Source organism: Conger conger, chromosome 2 (assembly GCF_963514075.1).
Source record: "Conger conger chromosome 2, fConCon1.1, whole genome shotgun sequence".
NCBI lineage: Eukaryota > Metazoa > Chordata > Actinopteri > Anguilliformes > Congridae > Conger > Conger conger.
In genome coordinates, this window is record NC_083761.1 from 57,954,771 (window position 1) to 57,978,218 (window position 23,448).

The following is a 23,448-nucleotide window of genomic DNA, read 5'->3' on the forward strand; positions in this document are numbered from 1 at the left end:
ATCCACCTCTGCATCGTGAAGATTCACCACTGCTGTCCCTCAGGGCTCAGTTTTAGGTCCCCTGGTTCTCAGTATACATCAGATCACTGATGACTATCCTCATATAGCCTCTCCTCTCATATAGCCTCTCCTCTCATATGTATTCTGGTAACACTCAGCTTATCTTTTTCCTATCAGACACACAGGTAGAGTAACAGATTTAGGCATGCCTTGTAGACAACACCATCAAACGAGGAGTTTTCAACCCCATGAATTTAATCCAAACCACTGTTGCAATTCCTGAATTTTAAAAGGCCGTCTCATTAACAAGGTGTTCTGTTTGCAGAACTGCTGCTCACTAGATTTTAAAAATGTTTTTATCTCCCTTGCACCATTCTCTGCAAACTCCAGAGATGTGTGTGAAAATCCCATGATTTCATTTCTTTTCCATTCTGACAATTGGTCTGAAAAACAGCTGAACCTCTTGACCAGGTCTGCATGCTTTTATGCATTTAGTTGCTGCCACATGATTGGCTGATTACATATCTTCATTAACAAGCAAATATACAGGTCTACAAGAGCTCAGTGAGTGTATAATTCCCATATTCACATTATGTTATAATGAAAATTATTTTTTTATTAAGTTTTTTTTTCCTACTAAAACAATTGCTGATATATTTTTAATGGATCAAATTAAACACTGTTTAAGTGAATCAGTAGGCCAATTATTGCTTTGCTAATGATACGGAATCAAACCTGCATTGGGTTAAGTTAACATTTCACTACATTGTGAAAAATTAACAGCTTAACATAGTTACAATTCCAGGAATGCAGTTGTGCTTTGAATAAAAACCAGAATACACAGGGGTCCCCCAGAACTGAATTTGAAAACCAAAGACTTAGACAAGACATGGCTATTCCTCATACATGGGAAGGCCTGTCCAAAGACCTCTCAATCCCAAAATACACCACAATTTCACCACAATTTCAAAACCTTTGAGGACACAGTAATCATGGCAAATATCATTGCTGTAACCTTCCAATATTATGAATAGGAAAAACACTAGATTTGAAAATGAACATTCAGAAACACAGTGCAGCGCAGTACTTGGACAGTGACACAATTTTTATTGTTTTGGATCAGCACATAGAATTTGAAATAGAACTGTGAATTTGTTAAATTGCAGACTGTCAGGTTTAATTTTAGGGCATTTACATCCATATTGGGTGAACCGTATGGGAATTACAGTACTTTTCCATCCCCTCATTTTGGGGGAGCAAACGAAATCAGGCAATTGGCTGTTCAGCTGTTTTTTGGTCAGCTGTGCGTCGTTGCATCATTAGTTCATGCACAAGAAAGCTAACAAAAGTTCTGATTTTGTTGATTCAAGGTGTGGAATTGGAGTCGGTGTTCCATCAACATGAGGACCAAATAAGTGACAATGCCAGTAAACCAGGTCATTATGAGGCTGAGAAAAACAGAATAAATCAGAGACATTGCCAAAACGTGTGTCAAAAGCAACAGTTTCATACATTGTTAGAAAGCAAGAACGCACTAGCGCGCTCAGCAATAGCAAGCGATTTGGTAGACCACAGAAGAAAACTGTAGACCGTGGAATACTGTCAACTGTAACGAAAAATCCCCTTTTAACTGTCAAACGGATCAAGAAAACTCTCCAGGATGTACAAAGAGATTACCATAAAAAAAAACTGTACAGCTCTAGAACAAAGTCTTATGAACAGATGAGACGAGTATTAACTTGTATCGAAGTGAAAGAAGAAAATGTCAAGAAAGAAGGAAGCTGCTCATGGGCTGCCACTGGAACTGGCTCACTTGTCTTCACTGATGTGACTGCTGATATCAACAATAGGATGAGGTCTACATCTGCTTAGATATAACAATACAATTAAAATAAAAGAAAAAAAGGAAAAAGAAAAGCCTCAAAGGTCAGTGGAAGGTGCTTCACCTTGCAGCTGGACAATAACCCTAATCACACCGCTGAAGCAACAAATTCATTTTTCAGGGCCAAAAAGTGTAATGTTCTTGACTGGCCAAGTCAATCACCTATCCCGAATCCAACTGAACATGAGTGTCACTTGTTGAAGACCGAAAGCAACATGTTCCAGATGCAAAGAGGAACTGAAGATGGCTACAGTACAGGCCTGGCTGAGCACACCCAAATTCTGATGAGGTCTCCGAGTTGCAGTCTTCAGACAGTCATTGAATTAAAAAGATTTGCCAGCAAGTATTAAATATGATGACTTTATTCCGGGGGGGTGGGGTGGGGGGAGATGACAACTATGTATGAAAAGTGCTGTGATATACAGATCCTCCAATATGGATATACACACACCCTCCAATTAAAGCTGACAGTCTGCATTCCTTTCTAACCTATCGCCTAAGTGGTGAAACGGCCTTTCCACTGCGGCCAGATCAGCAGTCACTTCCCATCGCTCCCAGCAGACAGAACAACCATCTCTCCAGAGCACTTGCCCAAAGCACTGACCTACAGTACACTACACTTCCTCAAAATCAAGTGTCCTTAACCCCTACTTACCTCCCTAAACCTTTCCTGACATTTAAGAAGCAACTTGGCACCAATTGTGTGGACAACAGAGGGTCATTTACAAGCCAAATATCCCAAACTATTTTGTTACACGCAAGTTACTTTTCCCAATTGTGCCTCCCAAATAATGTAAATGTCTGGAAAAAATGCAGACCTAAGAGAGCAAGCATAAATTCCAAGAGATAATGTGTGGACATAAACTGAGCCTTCATCCAGCCACAGAGCCCACACAACAACTGCCCCAGTTTCGAGTGTCATGTTACAGTGACTAGAGGGTACATCAAATTGATCCTCAGACCATTCACTAACCAGTAAATCAGTGTTCCTAGGACTTACTACATCAGGATAATTAAAGCCCTAAACAAACAAGCTTACACCGCCTGACAACGCAGGCAAATCACACAGTGACAGCTGTGGCAGAGGAAGGCCACTGAAATGCCACCAAGATGACTCTGTGAAGTCTGCAGTAAATTGCGGTTTTCAGTGGGAGTGAAACCGTAAAGCCGAGCTCTCTCTCGTTCCCTCCCTCCTCCGGGCCTCACAGGTGATTAGCTCCTATACAGAGAGCCCTAGCACCCTGTGCACACATCACATCTGTGAGAGCCGTCCAGTGTGAGATGAAAGACAACGGGGCCTGAAGGCAGACACGAAGGCCATTACAGCGGTGTGACACAGAGCAGCTCTCCCAGCAGTGGCATCATTGCCAGGCTCAGAGGTTCTTGAGGACACTTCTGGCCATCGGGGAACGGTCTCCGCGGGCAACCTGAGCCGTCCTCTGTCATGGACATCTCCTCCTCCAGGGCCTCCCACACAGAAACAGGCCTCCCAGGCTCTTCCATTAAGGATCCAGTGAAAACTGGCTGGTACAAGTCAAGCTATTCATCATGCTAAACGCTCAAAATGCCGTACTGAAGCTTGGATTCAGCCCCTCTTGGATTCAGTGTCTCTGGGCTTCTCGGCATTTCCATAACTGCACAATGGATAGAGACTGAAAAGGCCTGTGCACCATTTTTATTATAAAAAATATAATGCATTCCTTTGGTTTCAGATTTATCGGCCAACAGTGCATGAGCCATAAACACGCTCACCTGCTTAATTGCCAAGTCACCAAACAGAACAAACGCAGGATCACGCTGGCTCTAAAGCAGATAGTTTCAAAGGCACATTTGTTTAACTGATGCAGAGGCTCGCACTCCAGTCAGTGGTATTACCAGTCATTAGCAGGTCTGATAATGCAATACATTTTTTTGTAGGCTCAGTGTACTGGGCAAGTAATTTACTTGGAGAGCCATTAACAGAAATTAAGCAATGTCCCCAACGAAAAAAACAAAAGCATGCTTTAAAGTAGCCCGACATGGAGGTTCAAATGCCATTCAGCAAATGCTGACCTTAAAACAAGATATTCTAATGAAGTAAATGTGAGACTTGCATGGCAAACTGAAAAAAGGGAATTTCATTTGAAAAAGACACAAATGGCAAGAAAGCAAATACAGCTCCTGAAAAACTATCCGTCAAGCCAAAGTTATGTTTCCGACAGCCGTGATGTAAACAACACAGGCACAGCGTGCATCTCAGCGCCTCCCTCAACACGCCGCATCCTGGTTATCTAGCCGCTACAGCGGTTGCCGTGGAAACCATTTCAAAGATGTCTTTATTGAGACCAGGCCCTGCCAGAAAGCTTCCCAGGAATTTCCTCTCATTACAGAGGGTGAAGTCAGAGCAGAACAATATACATTCCTTAGGGGTGCAGGCAGTGAAGGGAGCGCGCACTCCGAGCGTTCACTTCGTCACCACTCCGCGGCTTCTCATACTTTTCTTGCTTTTGACATTTTGTCTCCCCCACCGCTGTAATTTGAGGTTACAGTCATAAGTTGTTTTTACAGTCAAGCTCAACTTTCACATACACAAACCAAAAAAAAAAAAAAAAAAAAAAGACTGTACGAAAATTAAAAACTGTTCATCTCATTTTCCCCAGTTTATAGGTTTGAGAAAACGGCTGCCGATGCCTTTTTCCAGGATGCCACTGGTCTACCTAGAGTACCTGGGTAAGGCAGGAAAACAGGTTTCCTGAAATGCAGGCCATAGTGTGTCTACTGCAATAGAGCCCAGATGCTTTTATGCATTACGACATCCCTGTGCCATTTCAACCTCCTTTCATTTCGTACAAAAGACCATAAAAACACTATAACATGTTGTGTATTACTTCACAATAATGACTATGACAATGACATTACATTTAAACCCGCTCAACATTCTCTCATATGACAACAGAATGTGAGATGGTTGGCAAGTTAACATGAGCCTGGGCCAGTAGGAATCAGACCCACAGACCCCATGCTAAGCGCAGTTCCTCCAACATTCAAACTTGCTCTTCAGTAATCCCCAACACAGACACCAATGACAACAAACAAATGAGCACAGATAAAATCCGTGGTGGCATTTTGTTTTAATCAGACACATTAATGAGACTCACAAGCAGGCGAGACAAGGTGAGGCAGATAGAAACAGACCCTGGTTACACCCTCCAGCCATTTAAATATTCAGCATACGGGACCAAATAGAAGAAATAGTCATAGTCTGTCTATAAAGGCAAACGCATATCTTATCTGACACTCTCAGTGAGACAGATACTAAGTTTGCAATATTGCACTTTTCTTCAGCAGGACAAACCAGCGCCTCTTGGGCTCACACACTTGGAGCCACGCCAACATCCAGACTACAGCAATCTCCCTGGGATGAGCCCGACTGTGTGTGTGTGTGTGTGTGTGTGTGGGCACCACAGCATTCAAATCCCCAACTCTAACCGAACCTGTGCTGTACTGCTCCCTCCATGTATTGATAAAGCTCCAGAGCATGTCCACCGTTTTTTTTTCTGAGTCTGTTACTTTGTCACTAATGTAAAGCACATGCAAATATTTTGAGGGCATTTAGTGCTCTCAGGATATTCATGCTTTCACCCAGTCTTAAACCAGAAAGCCAAGCCAATGCGTTTTTAAGTGGGGAGCATTCCTGGAGGGTTCTCTTGAGGAAATGCACACAGGCCTTGCTCTGGAACTTGTCAAAGCTCAAGGCACGTAAATGCAGCTGTATACATTTGCCCTCCCTCTGGGCGAAAAGGCGGAAAAAGAAAACAGAGCAGTGGAGTGCTGTAGGAAAATCATTACATTAATAGAAATAATGAAAAATGAAACAAAGTGCAAATGCTGCAGTGCGAATAGCGGGGACAGCTGAACTTTAACAGCCTCTCCAGGGGTTCTGTCTAAAAGCAGAGTGATGGCAGAGGTCCAGCAGACCCACACCGCTGCTCTGCATTCTGTACGGATGCAGATGCTCAACAATGTACTGGCACATGGAGGACTGAGGGCCTCTGCACAGGTACAAGACCACGGGGAGAAACAGAGTGTGCCCAGCGGGTACAGTCTGACAGCTGTCCTCACCCCGCATCTCTCCCACTCCTTTTCACTTTCTTGCTCGCTCCCTCCACCTCCTCTTCCCTCTCTCTCTTTTTCACTTTCTCTCCCTGCCTCCACCACATCTTCCATCCTTCTCCTTTTCACTTTCTCTCTCCCTGCCTCCACCACATCTTCCATCCTGGTCCTTTTCACTTTCCCTCTCCCTCCCTCCACCACATCTTCCATCCTGGTCCTTTTCACTTTCCCTCTCCCTCCCTCCACCACATCTTCCATCCTGGTCCTTTTCACTTTCCCTCTCCCTCCCTCCACCACATCTTCCCTCCTTCTCTTTTTCACTTTATCTCTCCCGGGCTCCACCTAGCATCTCTCCCTCTTTTTCACTTTCTTTCTCTCTCTCTCTCCCTCCCTCCCTCCACACACATGGATGAGTCACACAGTGCAACCACCCGGCACCAAAAGTAAAGCACGTCTCCTGAGCATTAAGCCCTGAGCCACTTGTAGTTCATTTCAGCCTCGAACAGGAAACTCCAATCAAAGTGGTCTATTCCACCCTCTCTCCAATTTCCAGTGATGCTTAGACAGTGCAGTTCTGGGTCAGTGCAGTACATTGCACTGTGTTGAAGGGCACATGCACAGTGGAGCGGCTAGACATGGAATTTCACATTACACACGTCATTTCTTTCCTGTGCACGATTTTATCTTGCACTTGCGAAAACAGCCTTACCGTCTTACTGGGTGTGCTTTATTTATTTTACCTAGAGCATTGTTTGAATGGAAATTAATGTGAATTAATAAAATGGCAAAACTGTAGTTCATAAGAATCGCTCAATACCTTCTAACATGAACCCATAAACAGTTCAGCCCGTCATCAGATAGAGATTATGAACTAAATCGATTCTTGAGGACTCCCTGGTGCTACAGAAACATTGCGCAAATACTACTTAGTCAAGCACCACCAAGCTGCAAACTGCTACCATGTAGAAAGAACAAAAACAAGAACAGGCACAGCAGGAATTTTTCACTCTGCCCAATCCAGTTTCTATGGTAATGTCAAATCTGTGGCAACAGCTTTGCAGGACAACTCTGGGGAGACATTGCTAACCTCCTGCTACTTATCAGTGAATGCCCATAAGCATTCAAACATTCACTGCAATCACGGGCCATTCCAACCACAAGTGATTTAAGACAACGGATTCAAATGTGAGAGACAGCTACATATTTTCTCATGTCCAACAAAATAGGCTCACGAGCATAGCAGGGAAACATCCTTTTTTAATGGCAGTGCCATCAACCATCATTGTAGGAAGACACAACGTCATCTCAGGGAAAGTAAAAACTGAGATTGCTCTACACAGTACAAATACCTTGTCCTTGTACCACTCGTTCTGCAAATTAGCGATAGTCTTACCTTTCGTGGCAGCATGTCAATGGGCTATAATGAAAAAAGGATACATTTTCACTGCTCCAGACTTGGTGCCAATGGCCATAAGTCGCAGTTTGGGGTCATAAGCAAAGGCACTGGGCTGATTGGGAAATCCATGTTCAACAGTCTGGAAAAAAGGATATAGATTTTAAAAGACCCATTTTCATTACCACGACACTTGCTATATTGTAGCGCAGCATGTGGGGGGACAAGGTATCAGACGACTCTGAGGCATTTCAGCCTCCTGACCTCACCCGAGTTGGCTATGGGTGAAGATGCAGGGAGTCATACCAAGCACCTCCAGGACACCTCCCATGTACTGCACAAAGGCAGATAAAGATAAAGTGTGTAAAGCTACTACACGGTTGTCAGCATTAAACAATGCATGAGGAAACCTCTTCCTTCACCTGTCATTTAATTACAGCTAAATTAAATTGAATTTTAATTGCAATGCTGTAATGAAAACATTTCAACCTTTTTGTTTGAACTTCGGTCTACAGTTGGTAATTCTACCTGGCAATAGTAACCTAAGCAAATGGAGAAGTTACGTGCCGTTTTCAAAAGCCAGAGTTGTGCACAAGCAAATGAAAACAAGCTTACCTAGTGAACCATATGGGAAGTGAGAAACAGAGTACAAAGATGCCCTCTCCCCGATCTCCTACAAACAATATTTTTTTCAATAAACGAATGCTATAACGTCCACATAGGCTATATGTTCCTCGACCGAACCCAATGGTATAAAAAGCCATCTGTAGCTACATTTAAATAGTTATAGGCTACCGGCGATACATTTCTAAATGTAAACGAACGAGTTCACATCAGTCATCATAATTCCACGTAGACATAAACAACTATATAAACAACTGAAATGAACTAAAATTAACTAAAATACACGAATGAAAATATAACGGGCAGCATTTACAAGCAATATAACTCCCATTTAAGATCATGTTTACACCAGAGCGACAACACCACATTTTCTGAAATCAACACATTTAAATGAAAATGTGATAGCAACGGCAGAGATGAAGATAAAACAAATGCCTAGGGGTTTCATTGACAGAAACTTCTTAAAATGGGTATTAGGCTATAGTTCACCTGACTATACACAATGCCAATATTTTGAACATCAATACATTAAATCATACTTTTTCATGTGTAATAGGGCTGCCTATCGCGGACTACAGTAAAACCCTGGCTAAGGCTAGAAGTAGCCTAATTGATTGTCCGCTACGCGGGACCGTTAGTCAAGACGGTTCGTTTTGCAAGTTCCACGCCACACTAGTGCATGTCCTTTAAATGCGTCAAATGCTGACAAACTATGACAAAAGCAGTACAATGCGCACCCCGGTGTAGTTCGCAAAAAAGACTTGTTAAATGCTATACATTCACCATTCAATTCTATTGATGCGACACGAGACAACACGCTTGCTTTCAGCATAAAATGGGTGTCTCATCTGCCGATGTTTTAGCATACCTTATTAAATGCAAAAAGGTCCTGCTTGAGTTTCTCCCTCTGTGGGTCATTCCCCTGCCTTCGGAACCTAAACTTCATCATCCTGAAGCCGGTTGAAAAGTATCGACGACAGAAAAGTACAAGTTTTCAGATCCTTCGGGTTTGTATCAACGTAAGACAATGAGATCCATGCAAGCTCTCGATTCTTTGTATCCAGTTCTCAAAAGCTGTAGCTAGATGCCAGAGAAATGAATACATTCGATTGAGACTGACAGTCACTCGAACCAATCAGATGAACGCTGATTCCCACCCTCCAACCACAGACAAGACGTGAAGAGGGAAGGGCATGAGTAAGGTTTTGGGTCAGTCGACGTTAAACGTGGAATATGGGAATTGTAGTTCTTGTCTTACTAAAACTACTTTTCAGTTTATTTGCTTCCAAATGTAGGTCACGCATTCAGAAATAGCTTTTGGAATACAAAAAGGAACAGTCACAAAGCAGTGATGATATTCACATTCACTCTTTTGCAGATAGAGAGAGAGAGAGGTGATTTACACTACTGCTATATGAATGACAAAATAATCACAATATTATGTCTGTCTCTCTGAAATTAATCACGTTCTTACTGTTGAACATAGCCAAAGCCTGCTGTCACAGTGCCATTCGACCTTGTCCAGTTCTTTAAAAATGTATTCATCAATTCAATCATTCATTCATCTGAATCTTCTGGAAGACATGAAAATTATAAAATAAAATATTTATTATTAAATAAAATATAGAAAATAATGGAAATAGATAAAGTAAGGAAATGCTTATTCACTGCACAATCCAATAAAGAACATTGCATTCTGTCAACAGGCATAACTGTGTCATTATAGATGATAAAATGCATCTTTATTAAAAATCCACCATTGAAAATGTTATAATAAAAAAACAAGTATGCCAGAGTACTGTCAAACATGACACACACACGTTGGACACACAAAAATACAGTATATTCCTCAAAAAAGTAATCGTCTGCCCCCTTGTGGTCAGATTTGTTAAACAATATGGATTTATAACTTTGGATGTAATACCGTGCAACACTCTGTATTAGCAATGCTATTGATAATAGCATTAATCCCAAAGGATTTTCTTACAAGCTGTATTGTCATCTGCAAGGGGACGTCTGTTCAAAGGCATGGATGGAGAGAATGTGTGAAAAGAAAATGCATAACGGGCGTGCAGGCATTTGCACAGATAAACACAAACATACAGTGAAACATATTCCCCCTACCCTGAGACAGCAAATTTGGTCTTATGCAATTTATGCAGCCATTTTTAAAGATGGCATTTGCCCTACCCCACCTCAATCTCATATCGGGCAGCACAAAGGCTACAGCCCGGACTCGTATACGATTTTCTGCATATGAGCTCCAATGTCTATGCATGGCCCTCCAGGCTTGTATTTTTTTACAAACCTGTACACAAAGCTGTTGTCATCAACAGTTAATTTGACTCAGGTCACAAACCACAAAGCTGCATAGGATACATTTCTGCACTTGCAGTCTCTTGACAGTGTACTTCCCCCTCTAGGGGATTACTGCACTGAAATGCCCCTTAAATCTTAACACTATGATTCACTCTGGAGAAGACCGTCTGATAAACGGCAGAAAATCTGCACCTGCACAGAAAAATTAAATAAATAAGACCTCAAATGTTTTAAAAGAAGTAACAAATATTATATTGTCAGGTATATTACTTACTATACCTTACTTGATTGATACAAAACAGTGGAATAACACTTCATTTTAAAACCACTAATCCTTTCTTCAATTATGGCAATATCATAAAATGTCACAAATGGATCACAAAAATAATCTCAAAAACAGTTTTGAAAGGGTATTCTTTTTTTCCTTTAATCAAATGCAATATATTACAGTATACATGTCAAATTAAATATGAAAGTCAGCAACCAGACTGTTGAGATACTCAAAGTAAATGCATTCTGTCTCCTGGATTGCTCCAACCGCGTGCCAGTAAAATCTTTAGCTATCAATACAGAAGTTGATTATATCTGGCAGAACACTTCAGATATGACGTAGCAGGAAATAAAAAATGTACTGCAGGCAAACTGATTTGACTAACAAGAGGACAGCCGACCTAATCTTAATACATTGTTTTCATTAAATAAATACTGCCGTTTTTTTGAAATGACACAATAACTAAAGCTATATATAAATGGGTTACGAAATATTCAATCATTTAAAATCTATGCTTTAATAGAAAAGCATTAAACCGTTTCTTTGACATGAGCAGAACTAATAGGGGAAAGGCAAAAAAATTTATTTGGGCTGAAAATGGCCTGCAATTAAATCTAATAAGAACAGATCCCTTTAAACTAGCAAAGTACCATGCCTTCTGCTTTACTGTTGAATGAGAGCAGCAGGGCACCTGTGCACTCAGGCTTTTAAACAGTCCAGTAGGAAAAAAATAAAGTCAGAACAATCCAAGAAAAGCAAACCTATCAAGTTTCTCTAGGCACAGCGCCATAAAAATAAAACTTGAATACAAATAAGCCAATACAATAAATGAATTAAAAGATTTTGTACATACATTTTTTTCACTTTATACAATTCCTTCTTTAATTCAACTTTTAGACCTGTACATCTTTGTTACAAGTAGGTGTGTGATTTCTTTGAACAGCTGTTATTTCCTATCTGCAATAGAAAAAAAACTTTGACACTTGTTTTGTAGTCAAATCACTGATGGGGCCAGACTGTTAACTGTACCAAAGAAATGAAAACTCATCATGAAGGCATGAGAGCAAGGTAAGAGGAGTTTCAATGCAGTCCTTATTAGACTCGGTTTAATGCCAAATAAAGCCCAAAGTCTATAGGAGATGGAGTAAACGATGTTACCAAATTTGTCCCTTTTTAGATCTTCTCTGAAAAAAAAAAACCCCAATAAAAACAAAAAAATCTATTCCTTTACACACAACCTTCGAAATGAACAAAAGTATTAGAGTGGCAATACTATGAACTTGACTGAGCAGTCAATACACAATTCATAACATAGGAGGGTTTGGAAAGAAGACTGGATATAACCGTCAACTCCAGACCATTACCTTTCAGCAGCCTGCCCAATCTATAGGGTGATATAGTCAGTTCTCAATTCAGCAAAAAGACCATGCATGTATCTTAGGACAGTTGCAGACAAGCAACTCTTCCCAAAAAAAAAAAAAAAAAAAATAACCAAAAATAACTAAAACCCTCCAGGCACCTTTGCATTTGCATATTTTGAATGGAAACATCCATTTGTCAGGGTTTTATGCAGGTGTTCTTTCCAGAGTCAGCACACACATACATTGATGTTGTTACTTCATGTCTTATTTGAAACCATTTTAAATATCCAGAATAACAATAAACACATCAACAAAAATCCTATTTACAAGGAAAATCCATCAATTTAAAACTACTCTCTTAAGCCACGAGTATACCAAGCCAATGACTCCAGACAAGACAGTTGTAGGGACCCATACTGTAATAGAGAAACTGTAAGGAAATGGAACTTAATGGGACCCATCCTCAAAGAATAAGCCATTTCATCACAAATCCATAAATAACTGGACATGCAAAGTTCCCGCAGGGTACCAATGACATTGATATGTGACTGGAAGAACCAGTGTCCCTTCAGCACTGAAATAGAAAAATATACAAGCACAAAACACAAAAGTGCTTTTGTATTCACTTCAAGAGATTAGCTGACTGTTCTAAGGGGGAAAACAAAACATCCAAATAAATCACCAATTTACCAATAGTGTTTATTGTCTTTTAGTGTCTTTTTTCTCAACCAATTAAAAAATGAATGGACAGACTTGAAAAACATACATTTAATCACCCTTGAGTGATAATGCCTCCTTTTATAGGCTTAGTGAGAGGGCCCCAGATTGCGTGGGTATACACAGTTCGTCAACCATGAACAATATAAAAATGTCGATTCATGTTGCCAAACAGGCAGTCTTGAGTCTTGAGTTCATTAGATGTTCAACCAGCCTTGAATACGCCCCAAACATTAGCTTTGTTCTCCCGCAACTGACAATGTATCAGACAGAACTGTATTACTCATGTTATTCCTAATGTGCAAAATCTGTTTAAACTAAACCAGGGAACAAAAGCAAAAGGCTTTTACTGGAAAATATAATCCTATTCCAAGATGACAGGTTATTCCATTTTGAAATATTGCCACTTCATTATTAGATGAACCGTATGACTTTTAAATCAGACAAAATAAAACAACATGCAGAACTCTAATGACATCATTAAGAGAAAAAAGGCTCCTGGTACAAGCAGAGGGACATCACCTATGGTTCAAATTCACAAATGTGTGCATTAAAAATTGCACAACATGGTCACATAAGTGAGTGGTCACATCAATCTCCCATTTTTGGATTCACACTGTTCTGAATTTCAAAGTCATATACTGACCACTGTAACATAGCTAAATAAATGCTGCTTTAATCACATTCCTCATATCCTCATTTACCCTCTACCACCCCAAAACCACGTCCAACAAAATCAAACTGGTGGCCTGCTTAACAGCCCGACACATGACCTTCATGACTATTTCTAGGCCTGCATGCAAGTTGAGGATTTTATTAACATGTCTCCATGCGGGCCTCAGACACCCTGGACGGACAACACCCCTCAATGGCGTCTCATTTTGACTTTTCGAGCAGAGTTGGGGCTATCGTCGGAGTGGTTGTAGCTCCTTGTGGACTCGTGGGATCTCCTCCAGAAGTTCTCAGAGCTGGAGTCGCTCCTCCGGCGATGTCGTGGAGGAAGGACAGAGCGACGGTTCTCCTCCTTGTCCATTTCCAGCACACGCGGCCTGCAGAGAGAGGGCACGTCACTTCAGCATTTCACACTGCACGGCATGTTACCCAGTAACCTGCCAGGAGCCGTTATAGACTTTTTGCAAAGTAGTATTGCATCCCAAACTTTGTGACGTGAGCACAGCAAAATAAAATGCTTATTTTACGGTTTACATGTAAAAAGTCTAAATTAAACGGTTATATTTAATCTACTCATTAACTCGCCAGGAGCCATTATATACTTTTTTTTCCCCACACAGAAGCATTGCATCAAGCACAACAAAATAAAATGCACCTCTATGTAAGTGCAACACGGTTACATTTAATCCACACATTTCCTAAAAAGGACTGAATGAAAACACGCATGTTAAAAAGCAGGAAATTGTTTCAGAAAATTGTTACCCATTTCAAGTGCAAACCAAATTTATTTCAATTGATTCCTACATTAATATTCCCATTATCACATTAAATCAAAGATGCACCCCAAGACAAACGAGCATTATTAATCAATTACAGCTTTTTCAAACATTCCATCACAGAAAATGAGTATTTTTGCACTATTTGCACTACAAAATACTATCAGTTTATGATAATTACATTACAATGTAAAGAAAATAATTTTAACCCATTCATGAAATGAAAGTATGACTGTTGCAAAGCACATGGTTCTCCATCTCCCACTTATTCCCAAAAGGTTTGAACCTTTTAACAACAGTTGCCATATGTATATGGCATGAATGTGAAAACTTGCAAAATACATATGAAGACAAAATGTCAAGTAAATAAATTAAAAGAACGTTTTAAAAGAAAAATGTAAATGGTGAGTCAAAGAATATTGTATTTAAACTCATACCTATGAGCAGCATCAGGATCTGCCTTCCGATGAGAGCGCTTTGCTTTCAGTATCTGGGGTCTTTCAGGAAGGGAAACGGGGAGGGTGGTGTTACTGGGTGAATTCACCTCCAGCCGCGGTGCGTCAGATCTTGTTCTTGAAAACGGGAATAGGAGATATCACACATTATTTACAAATCCAGTCCAATATGCACCATAATGTTTGTTCACCTGTACCCAAGCTTTATACTTCAGCAATACTGACTGAAAACAAAGTGCTTATAGTCTAGTATGTGTGTAGAAGTATGCAGGGTAAATGTGTTGGACTGATGGGTTTATATATTAGTTTAGAGAGACTGCCTGTACTGAGCAAGTGATCCTATGAACCACCTACTGACTGTCAAAGCACCTTTGCTTTCTTATTAACAATGTTCTGGTTTTCAATGTAATATGTCACATACAGCACAACCATTGTCACAAACTTGGCATTCATATTGCGGGGCAAAAATAAAACATTATTTGGTTATATGGTCATTTGCATGGGTACAAAAACACAGATCACATTTTATTTGCATTATTCCATCACAAAACAGGCTAGCATTTGCACAAGTGAAGCTGCACACTGCTGAAACAGCTGACTGATACGGAGACCTGAGAGAGAATGATTTCTGCCACTAACAGCAGACTCAGTGACTGGGTTACTACGGAACCAACATAAACAAACCCTCGCTTACCCCCCGCTTAACTCCCTTTCTAGTTGGCAAACAAACTCAAAACATTTTCCAGGCATCTTCACTAACCTTAGCCAAACATGCAGTGAAGCCAGAAGAGAAATACGAGACCTCAAGCCTTTCAAAAAGCAACCATGATATCAAATCCACAAATAAACAAAAACTGTTTAGCATAAACCTGACCTGAGCCTGACTTTCTCAGCCTTCCCCATCTTAACCGTGATGAATACATTTAGCAGCTAATGTTGGTAGTCTTGAACATGCAGTAACCCTCAAGAACACACTTTAAAATGCCTTGCGCTGACCATGTTAAAAGTAATTGGCTAGCTAGCAACCATGGTAGACATTAATAAAAAGCGCAACTACTTTAAAGACAGGCAACAATTTTGTCAGTTCACTTGAGCCAATGAATTTGCTGATATTTGCAAATTAGGTTAAGCCAACCAGATTTGATCAAAGTAATGTTGACAATGGGTAGTTAGGACTGGGTTCTTTCAAAAATTCACTTGACCATATTATTACTGGATGCATGTCTGATGGAGGTAAGAAGAGTTTAATCACTCAACCTTGACTGAAATTATTTTTCATAATGTGGCATCGCATTGATATTAATGTGAACATGTTTTAACAATCACAAACACTATTTTTCGATGAGATATTTTACAAGCTACTCACTTTCTTAGTATGATAACAGCTCTTCTTTGCTTGATATCCTGTGGTCGAATACAGTGGGTAATTTCATCTGCAGCATAACCACTGCAACGAAAAAACACAGGACACGCACTCCTATGATACAAGTCCCTTTTCTGAAACCACTTAATCTGTGGTGAAGGAGTGATTTATATGAGCAGACATTATTTGTTAAAATAAACTGAAAAAACACTTTTATGCTGTTAATTTCAGTCAATGTAATGAATTACCAAACTAATCTGGAAGTAAATAATTAAAGGATTTTGAAAAGTAAAAAAAAAAACTGACAATAACCAGAATTTACAATCAGGGCATTGTCAAGTAACGATGTAGTCTGCAGATGACAAACGTTTAATACTAAAACAAAGTGAAAAAACTAAGCTGAAAATAAAATAATTTTACTGTAGTTTTCAGGAAAACAAGCCAAGAGCGTACTGTTATTGTCCGTAAACCACAGTATATGCATGGTGGCATGGATGAAAAACATGTTACCGTTAAAACCATTTCATATTGCATTCTTAAAAGAAATGTCCATAACAGTCCGCCGGCGCGGTTACGTAATCTTACCTGAGAACAGTGACACTCCCGCGAAGAACGGGGAGGAACAATACCGGCTCCGACACTCGGATGGGCTTGAACTGAAACTTGCAGCCGAAACACAGCGCTGAATCACTGAAGAACGAAACCGACACGATGGGTCTCTCGAAAATGTGAATGGGGTCCACGTGAGAGACAATGCATCCTCCAGGCTGGTAGTCGTTAATGACTGCGCTGTTCACAAAGTCTTCAGGTACGACTCCACTTGCAACCAGTTTTTTGATGACCAACTCTTGTACCCAATTTGGTATGTCATCCACCTCCCCTTTTGAGTACAGTCGCTCTTGTCCCGGCCCCCGCTTCTCCAACTGAGAACCGTAGGTGTAACCCTCCCCAAAGAAATACTTATTTCTAAGGGGTGCCCTGTCCACAGTGTGCTCTCTGTATAGACCCTTCTCTCCCTTTGAAACAACCTCATCAATTTTCGCTTCAATGGCAGAGCATTCCTCTGGGCTGAAAATGCTCACTTGTTTGATGCCACTCTTGACTTTCCGGGCCTCCACCTCCCGCTGTTCTTCAGGGTCACTGAAGTCTTCCTCGGAGTCGTGGAATTTACGTTTGCGTCCATTGCTGTGGTCTGAAATTTTGTTTTTGTAATTGTCTCTGTGTGGAGTCATGGACTTCAATTTGTCCCTTAGATCCGTATATCCACTTGCTGCCATGTTTTATTAAATTGGGAGCTCATAAAAACGACACGTTATTCTCATCTTTCAGTTTTAGATAATTTTGTAAAGACATAAATCCTCTAACGCATTTTTTGCGTGGGGGTTGAATACACTCAGCAGCTAAGGTTAGCCAACTCGCTGGATATTAGCCACTTAGCCTAGATAGCTAACGCTAGGTGGGTCGTTTCACGGTTCACTGCAAGTGCTGTGTATTCCCGTTCTGATGTCTATCACGATAGGGAATCTGACAATAAAGACTATACACTGTCAAGAAGATCTTAAGAAATTCTCATGACAGCCATCTAGTTAACAGTTATCAGGCTACAGCTATTAACGACGTGGGCTACATTAGCTAGCTAGCTGTACTGATGCATGAATTTGTTGATAACATTGGCTACTGTGTAGATTGTTAATGCAGTAGGTCTTGATAATGTTGTTAACGCACGTAATTAATGTAAATTCGTCTACAAACAAGACACTATACCCTTGTTGGCTATTCTGACCTACTTCATTAGCACTTAGCTAGCTAGCCACATAAAAAAACAAGCAAGGAAAAATAAACTCGTGTAACCCAGTAAGAACACGCATGCTCGTGTTTCCGCGCGTGCTCAATTCACCCAAAGCGTTTTATCTCCAAAGCAATCTACTTCTCAACAACTGAAGGAAACGTACATATTCTATTAAAAGTAATGGCAAATTTCTCACGTGGTGTATTCTGTCCTTTTCTTGCATTAATGTACTTAAATGCTACAGGTTACCATCGTTTCCTGCGTATATAAGACCACATCCAAATTCGCTCGTTTTACAATGCCGAAATAGAATATCCTCGAGACAGATCATACGAACTTTCAAGATGTGCCCTCCCCCTAATAGATCTGATTGGAAAACCACAACAAAAAAACAGGGGTCATACTGCTTTAAGAATTTTGATTGGTTGTAACGAACAGCAGTCAAATGCAAGTAACTAATTTAAGAGCAGATCCTATCAAGTGCGTTGGAGAAATGAAGTCATGGCTTGTGATGTAGCTGCCTTATTTTGTGCCTACGTAAATGTCACCCTTCGTAGCGACTAGCGATATACTCATACTCATACATACTTTTATTTTATGACACGAATATCAAACAAGTGGCTCTCCACTTTACATTATACATTATAGTAGTTAGTCGTCAAAAGATGACTTCATTAGTTTATGTATTGAGTGGAATAGTGTTATATATTTTTCTGCAAAAGAAAATTTAAGTAATTTCCACACTTTATGGATTTATGTCTTAGGTTGTTACATCATCTTTTTCCAGTCATAGCATGGAATGTCATGGAGATTATATTGACTGTCAGCGGCAATACTAACTTCCAAAAAGGAGCACCTTCATTTATATGCATATATTTATGCATGTATACGCATGTTCTGTGGATCAAAGTGCTAGTATTATACAAATGGCCGATTCCAGTCCGGTATAATTATTTGCTTCTATGGCTTTTCAGATCTTAAATAGTAAGGACATGGGGTAACTTCTGAACTAGCACCAATTTGTGCTACATTGTTATGGTTTTGTCATTTAGGTCACTGACCAATTTTTATTTATTTTTTGATCTGCATTTGTCATCCTAATGAAAGTAGTAGATGCACTTAAATATTAGAAGAAATGACCTTGTTGTTTTTCCGAGTAATTATACAGCTTCTTTACACACAAACATGAATGAAGCAGTTAAATGGTCTTCAGTGTGCTGCATCTGGAGGATTTCCTCTTCAGCCCCTACACATGAGAGAAGCATGCAGCAGAAGAGCAGGGACTGACTGCACAGCTGCTGTGTATTTCTATCCCACTCCTCCTTTGGACACTCATCCTGCTGAGTCAATACCAAGTGTCCCCTCATTCTGACCTAGTTATTCATATGACTGCCGGGAAGTTCCAGTTCAGCTAAAGTGAGTCACGCGTCTGTAGGTCTGTTAAGAGAGCAACTATTTTGCAAAAGTAACAAATGGATATACAACACTTATAGATATTTCTATAGAAATATTTAATGTTTTACAAAAATATTGCTTTGAATTTTGTTTTGTTGTCCTTCATGCACAACAATATCCACACAGGTAGGCAATACATATTTATGCATGTATTACAGTGGAGTACAAATCAACATACATCAGTAAGCAAACCTATCATTGGATCTTTCCATAATTACAACATTGGGTTTTTGGGGAAAGATGGCTTTCGTAGCTGTTATGTCTTGCATAGCTGTAATTTGCTTCCTTGAATTAAAACCAAAAAAATGCATTTTCACAAGAAATTTAGCGATATTTTCTCAAGGCTTTTAAAAGATTAATCTTACCACCAACTGAAATCATAGTTTACAAGCACATTGATTGAAGAAAATCCTTTAACTGTGTTTGGAGAGGAAAACAAGAACTCTAAGCAAACGGAAAATGTTGACAAAACTTGCTGCCATCAAGAGGTAGTTGAAGTTTAAGATATGATGAGTTGCCTTTCACTGAGTCGTTTTTGGAGCTGTTCGGGTGGCGCAACACCTCACTGGAGGAGGCCATTTTAAAGCAGAGTGATTTCGCTAGGGGGCAGAGTCAATCTTTTTTCCCGAACTGAGAGCAGGTTATCCATGTGCATGGCAATAACACGACACAGTTCCAGGCCCTGCAGGGACACATCAATACATCCCTGTCATCAGCAACACATACGTACTCACTCAAGTATTAACCCATCCCCAGCCTACAGTCACAGAAAGACTACATGCAAATATATAGACACTTATGGATTGCTTCAACAATGACATTCTTATAGAAATGTTCTGTACATAAGAATCTATTCATGTTTTTTATTCTGCATTTATGATTCTGAAATATCAATTCTGCATACGTTATCATAACATTCTTTCACTACTGTTTGTCACCATATTATATATAATATTATGATCCATTTGGTTTAGTTTAACTGAGAAAAAGAATATCAATCTACAGTAGACTGCATTGATAAAACTGTCCAGTAAAATTACCATTGCATTTTAAAAAAGGATAACCATTTTAATAGACAACAAAACTCGACAAGAAAAAATGCGTTAACCCTTATGGAACTGGAATAGGTTGCAAAATATACTGAAATGCATATATTATCTATAAAATCCATAAAATATATTTAACATTCTATTTTCCACATAGGTCCACTGTTTGGAGTATATTACAGCATATTTCATTTCCATAACAATAAACTGGACCACATTTTATCTTCAGGTGGTAACAGCAGAAAATAGGATTTGCAGATAAAAGGAGGAAAGTCAGTAGAAAGTGTTTTGTGTTATGAGTTATGTGATAGAACATCCTTTGTGAGTTAGTGTACAGTCACTATTTGCCTTCCCTTTTCAGAGTTCATGGTGTCCAAAGGAGGATATGGAAAGACAGACAGAGGGTTAGTCTGGCCCCATTCATACTGTACCTGCTCTAGCTGGATCTGTGTTACGTGCTGAGAAGTCAGGTCCCCCAGCGTGATCTCAACATATGGAAAGCTAGACCCAGCCGATGGTCTCTGCGTTCGTGTGGACTGCACTTCCTTCAGAGGGAACTTCACCATCAGCTCCTAAGGAATACGGTGGAGGTATGACAAACATTAACACCCTTCAACAAACTTTGTGCGTTAGTAAGGAAGCAGACTTCAGTACCTTTGCTTTTGTTGTGACTTGAGGTGATAAAACTACAGATATTGATGTCGGATAAGGATATAGTTAACAGCACAGATTTAGATGCATTTGAAATTGTAGGAATTGTATGGAACTCTATATAATTATACACTTCAGTTCAGAAAGTACATTAAATAATTGAGTCATAGTCTCTGAAGGGCTTTGACTTCTTAGAAAAATGATTACTTTCTTTCAGTTTTCTTTTCTACTAGATTTTCATAGACTGCCAGTCAGCAGCCAACGCGTTTGACTCACATGTGTGTCTTTATCCAGGAAATTCAGTCCATTCTGATTGACAGCCAGAACACAAGGAGCCACAATGGAGCTGTTGCTGCTGCTCTGGATGTAGAAGAAGGCTGAGCCAAACATAGGAAAGGCACTGACCAGTCCTGAGTAATACAGGTAATTACAGACACACGTGTTAGACAATCCCTGCTCCTAACTCCTAAACTGGGACTATTATGCACAAAGCAACGGCTATGAAAAAATAAATTATCCATAGAGAGATATCACATGCTTCGGAAACCACTTTATACTGTGCGGACTGGAATACCTTTTTCCATTTCATCATCAGCGTTTGAATTTTAAAACAAAGAGAATGGACCATGTACAGTATCCGTTCATAGTAAGGAGGTAATGTGGTACTTTACCCAGGAATTGTGCTCGGGCCTGGTGAGGGCTCAGGGCCTGAACCTGCTGCATGTGCTGGGTCACCATGCCCACCCACTGCTGGGGCCGCTGCCGCACATACAGCTGAGGAGGGATGCATTCCTGGGCCTCGTGCCTGAGACACACACAGAGGACATAGTACCGCCTGCAGGAGACTGGCTCCATTCACATCCAATGAGGAACTTCCGTAAGCTTTAAGCGTTGAACAAAGCAACGTCAAACAGTCATGATTGTGATGTTTCAAACAATGCAATAAGATGAATTCAGTGGGTTTCATGTTGTGTTCACTTGCTAAAGCTTATAACTGATGTTGAACTCGAAACGCAAGTCTTTTCAAATACCTAATAAGTAGACCTATGGGCACTGATTGACTGAATGATGTAAAGAGCAGAATGGCTCTGTTGACGTACGTGGTGGGGACATAGATGCTGTCCTTGGCGCGGTGCTGTAAGGCAGCCAGCTTGGCAACCTGCTGTAAGAGCTGCTCGCTGACCTTCCCCTGGGGTAGAACATTGAGCAGGGCCTTCAGGTAGTCTGGAAGCACCTGTAGAGGGCATAAATATCGATATTGCACTCACAGAAGCTCACATTGACCCTCAGTCAGCTAGGCAAGACACTAGCTTAATAAGATGGAAGGGACTGTTCATAGACACTTCAATGGTGTACTTTAATGGTGCTTAAGCTAAGTCACTACACAGGGCTATATGACCACACCCTCAATCGATATACACACGTTCTTTTAAGATATATTTCCCCAAGATATTAGGTTGTAATTAAGCACAATCTACATTTTTGTGAGCTACTGCTGCTTCATAGCGCCTGTGAATGACTGTACCTGATTGTAATGCACGGTGACGCAGAGCTCATTGTCAAACTTTAGTGGCTGGGACCAGATCACTCTTCTGAACCAGAAGCTGTAGTTACTGTCGATTTGCTCAGCCTCTGTGGCAATATCCAGGATGTACTCCCTCTTGTTTAGAGGGCGGACATTCTGACCTTGAGAAATAAAGAAAGGTGATCTACAGGTTATATACAGGTTAATTCCAACATTTATTGGCAAGAATGAAGTTGCTTGTTTAGTTTTCCTTTTCCCCTTTCCTCAGCCTAAAAGCCAGGATAATGGCTTATTCTTTAGAATTACTCTCAGCTTGTGTCTCTTTACAGAGGGATTTAGCTGGAAATACATTAATCCATTATTGACCTGCAATCCCACAGTGCTGCTTACCTGTATTTATGACCACAAAAACAGCGTACTCATCTATGGCTTCGTGGCTTTGCAGAGCCATCTCGTAACACAGCTCCTCAATAACATCCAGAGCAATCTGAACACAAACATCAGAAGCTCATTACATACCCCAACATGAAAGGTTAACCGGTTCTTTAAACAATAATTTCTTATGCAGCACCATGCACTGCGTGTTGAGCGGAGAGCTTAGGGAACTCACTGAACATGTTTTGATTTTAAGGTGACGCTCAATTCCACCCGGGAGAAGAAAAAGCTGCCGCTTGGAGCTTCGGCCAGCCTAAGAGAAACAGGAGCCACAGCTTAGCCACAGTACACTGGGCAGTACAGGACCAGGGACTCAGTGAGCCTCAGAATACACTGACCATCATGGCTTTCAGCTCCATGCTGTTGGGGAATTCACTCCGTCCACCGTACTGAAAGGTCTTCCTCAGGTTCTGTTCGCAGGCTTTAGCAATCCCTGTCAATCATCCATGGGTCATTAAAACAGAACCTAGAACTCATCTATGAAAATCATATACTTTCTTATTATAGTTTAAAGTGTATAACTAATTTGAAAAAAGACAATAATGAATATATCAACTACATAAAGGTAGATGGCCATTGCAAGGGATTCTATGAATGCTTGATATGCCCAACTGAGTAATCC

The 23,448-nt window shown here is 40.4% G+C and overlaps 3 protein-coding genes across 4 annotated transcripts in view; all 3 read right to left on the bottom strand.

Annotated features, from left to right (window-relative positions):
• The window catches only part of llgl1 (LLGL scribble cell polarity complex component 1), a 59,545-nt gene extending 50,498 nt beyond the window's left edge, over positions 1–9,047 (bottom strand). For both annotated transcript variants that reach the window (XM_061232626.1, XM_061232627.1), the window contains exons 1-2: positions 8,860–9,047; positions 7,412–7,509 (exon numbers count right to left, since the gene is read on the bottom strand). In XM_061232626.1, the coding sequence (XP_061088610.1) occupies positions 7,412–7,509; positions 8,860–8,940 (179 nt within the window). In that variant the 5' untranslated portion in view covers positions 8,941–9,047. The remainder of the gene's footprint in view (positions 1–7,411; positions 7,510–8,859) is intronic.
• A 1,663-nt stretch (positions 9,048–10,710) lies between these two features.
• Positions 10,711–18,041, bottom strand: alkbh5 (alkB homolog 5, RNA demethylase). Its single transcript, XM_061233052.1, has 4 exons — positions 16,511–18,041; positions 15,929–16,009; positions 14,545–14,679; positions 10,711–13,708 (listed from the first exon to the last, which is right to left on the bottom strand). The coding sequence occupies exons 1-4, from the start codon at positions 17,200–17,202 to the stop codon at positions 13,525–13,527; spliced, it is 1,092 nt and encodes a 363-aa protein (XP_061089036.1). The 5' UTR covers positions 17,203–18,041; the 3' UTR covers positions 10,711–13,524.
• A 1,195-nt stretch (positions 18,042–19,236) lies between these two features.
• Positions 19,237–23,448, bottom strand: part of myo15ab (myosin XVAb) — a 33,086-nt gene continuing 28,874 nt past the window's right edge. The window contains exons 56-64 of the mRNA XM_061230473.1: positions 23,165–23,259; positions 23,002–23,079; positions 22,782–22,878; positions 22,392–22,552; positions 21,967–22,100; positions 21,538–21,671; positions 21,143–21,276; positions 20,647–20,787; positions 19,237–19,851 (exon numbers count right to left, since the gene is read on the bottom strand). Of these exons, the coding sequence (XP_061086457.1) occupies positions 19,750–19,851; positions 20,647–20,787; positions 21,143–21,276; positions 21,538–21,671; positions 21,967–22,100; positions 22,392–22,552; positions 22,782–22,878; positions 23,002–23,079; positions 23,165–23,259 (1,076 nt within the window). The 3' untranslated portion in view covers positions 19,237–19,749. The remainder of the gene's footprint in view (positions 19,852–20,646; positions 20,788–21,142; positions 21,277–21,537; positions 21,672–21,966; positions 22,101–22,391; positions 22,553–22,781; positions 22,879–23,001; positions 23,080–23,164; positions 23,260–23,448) is intronic.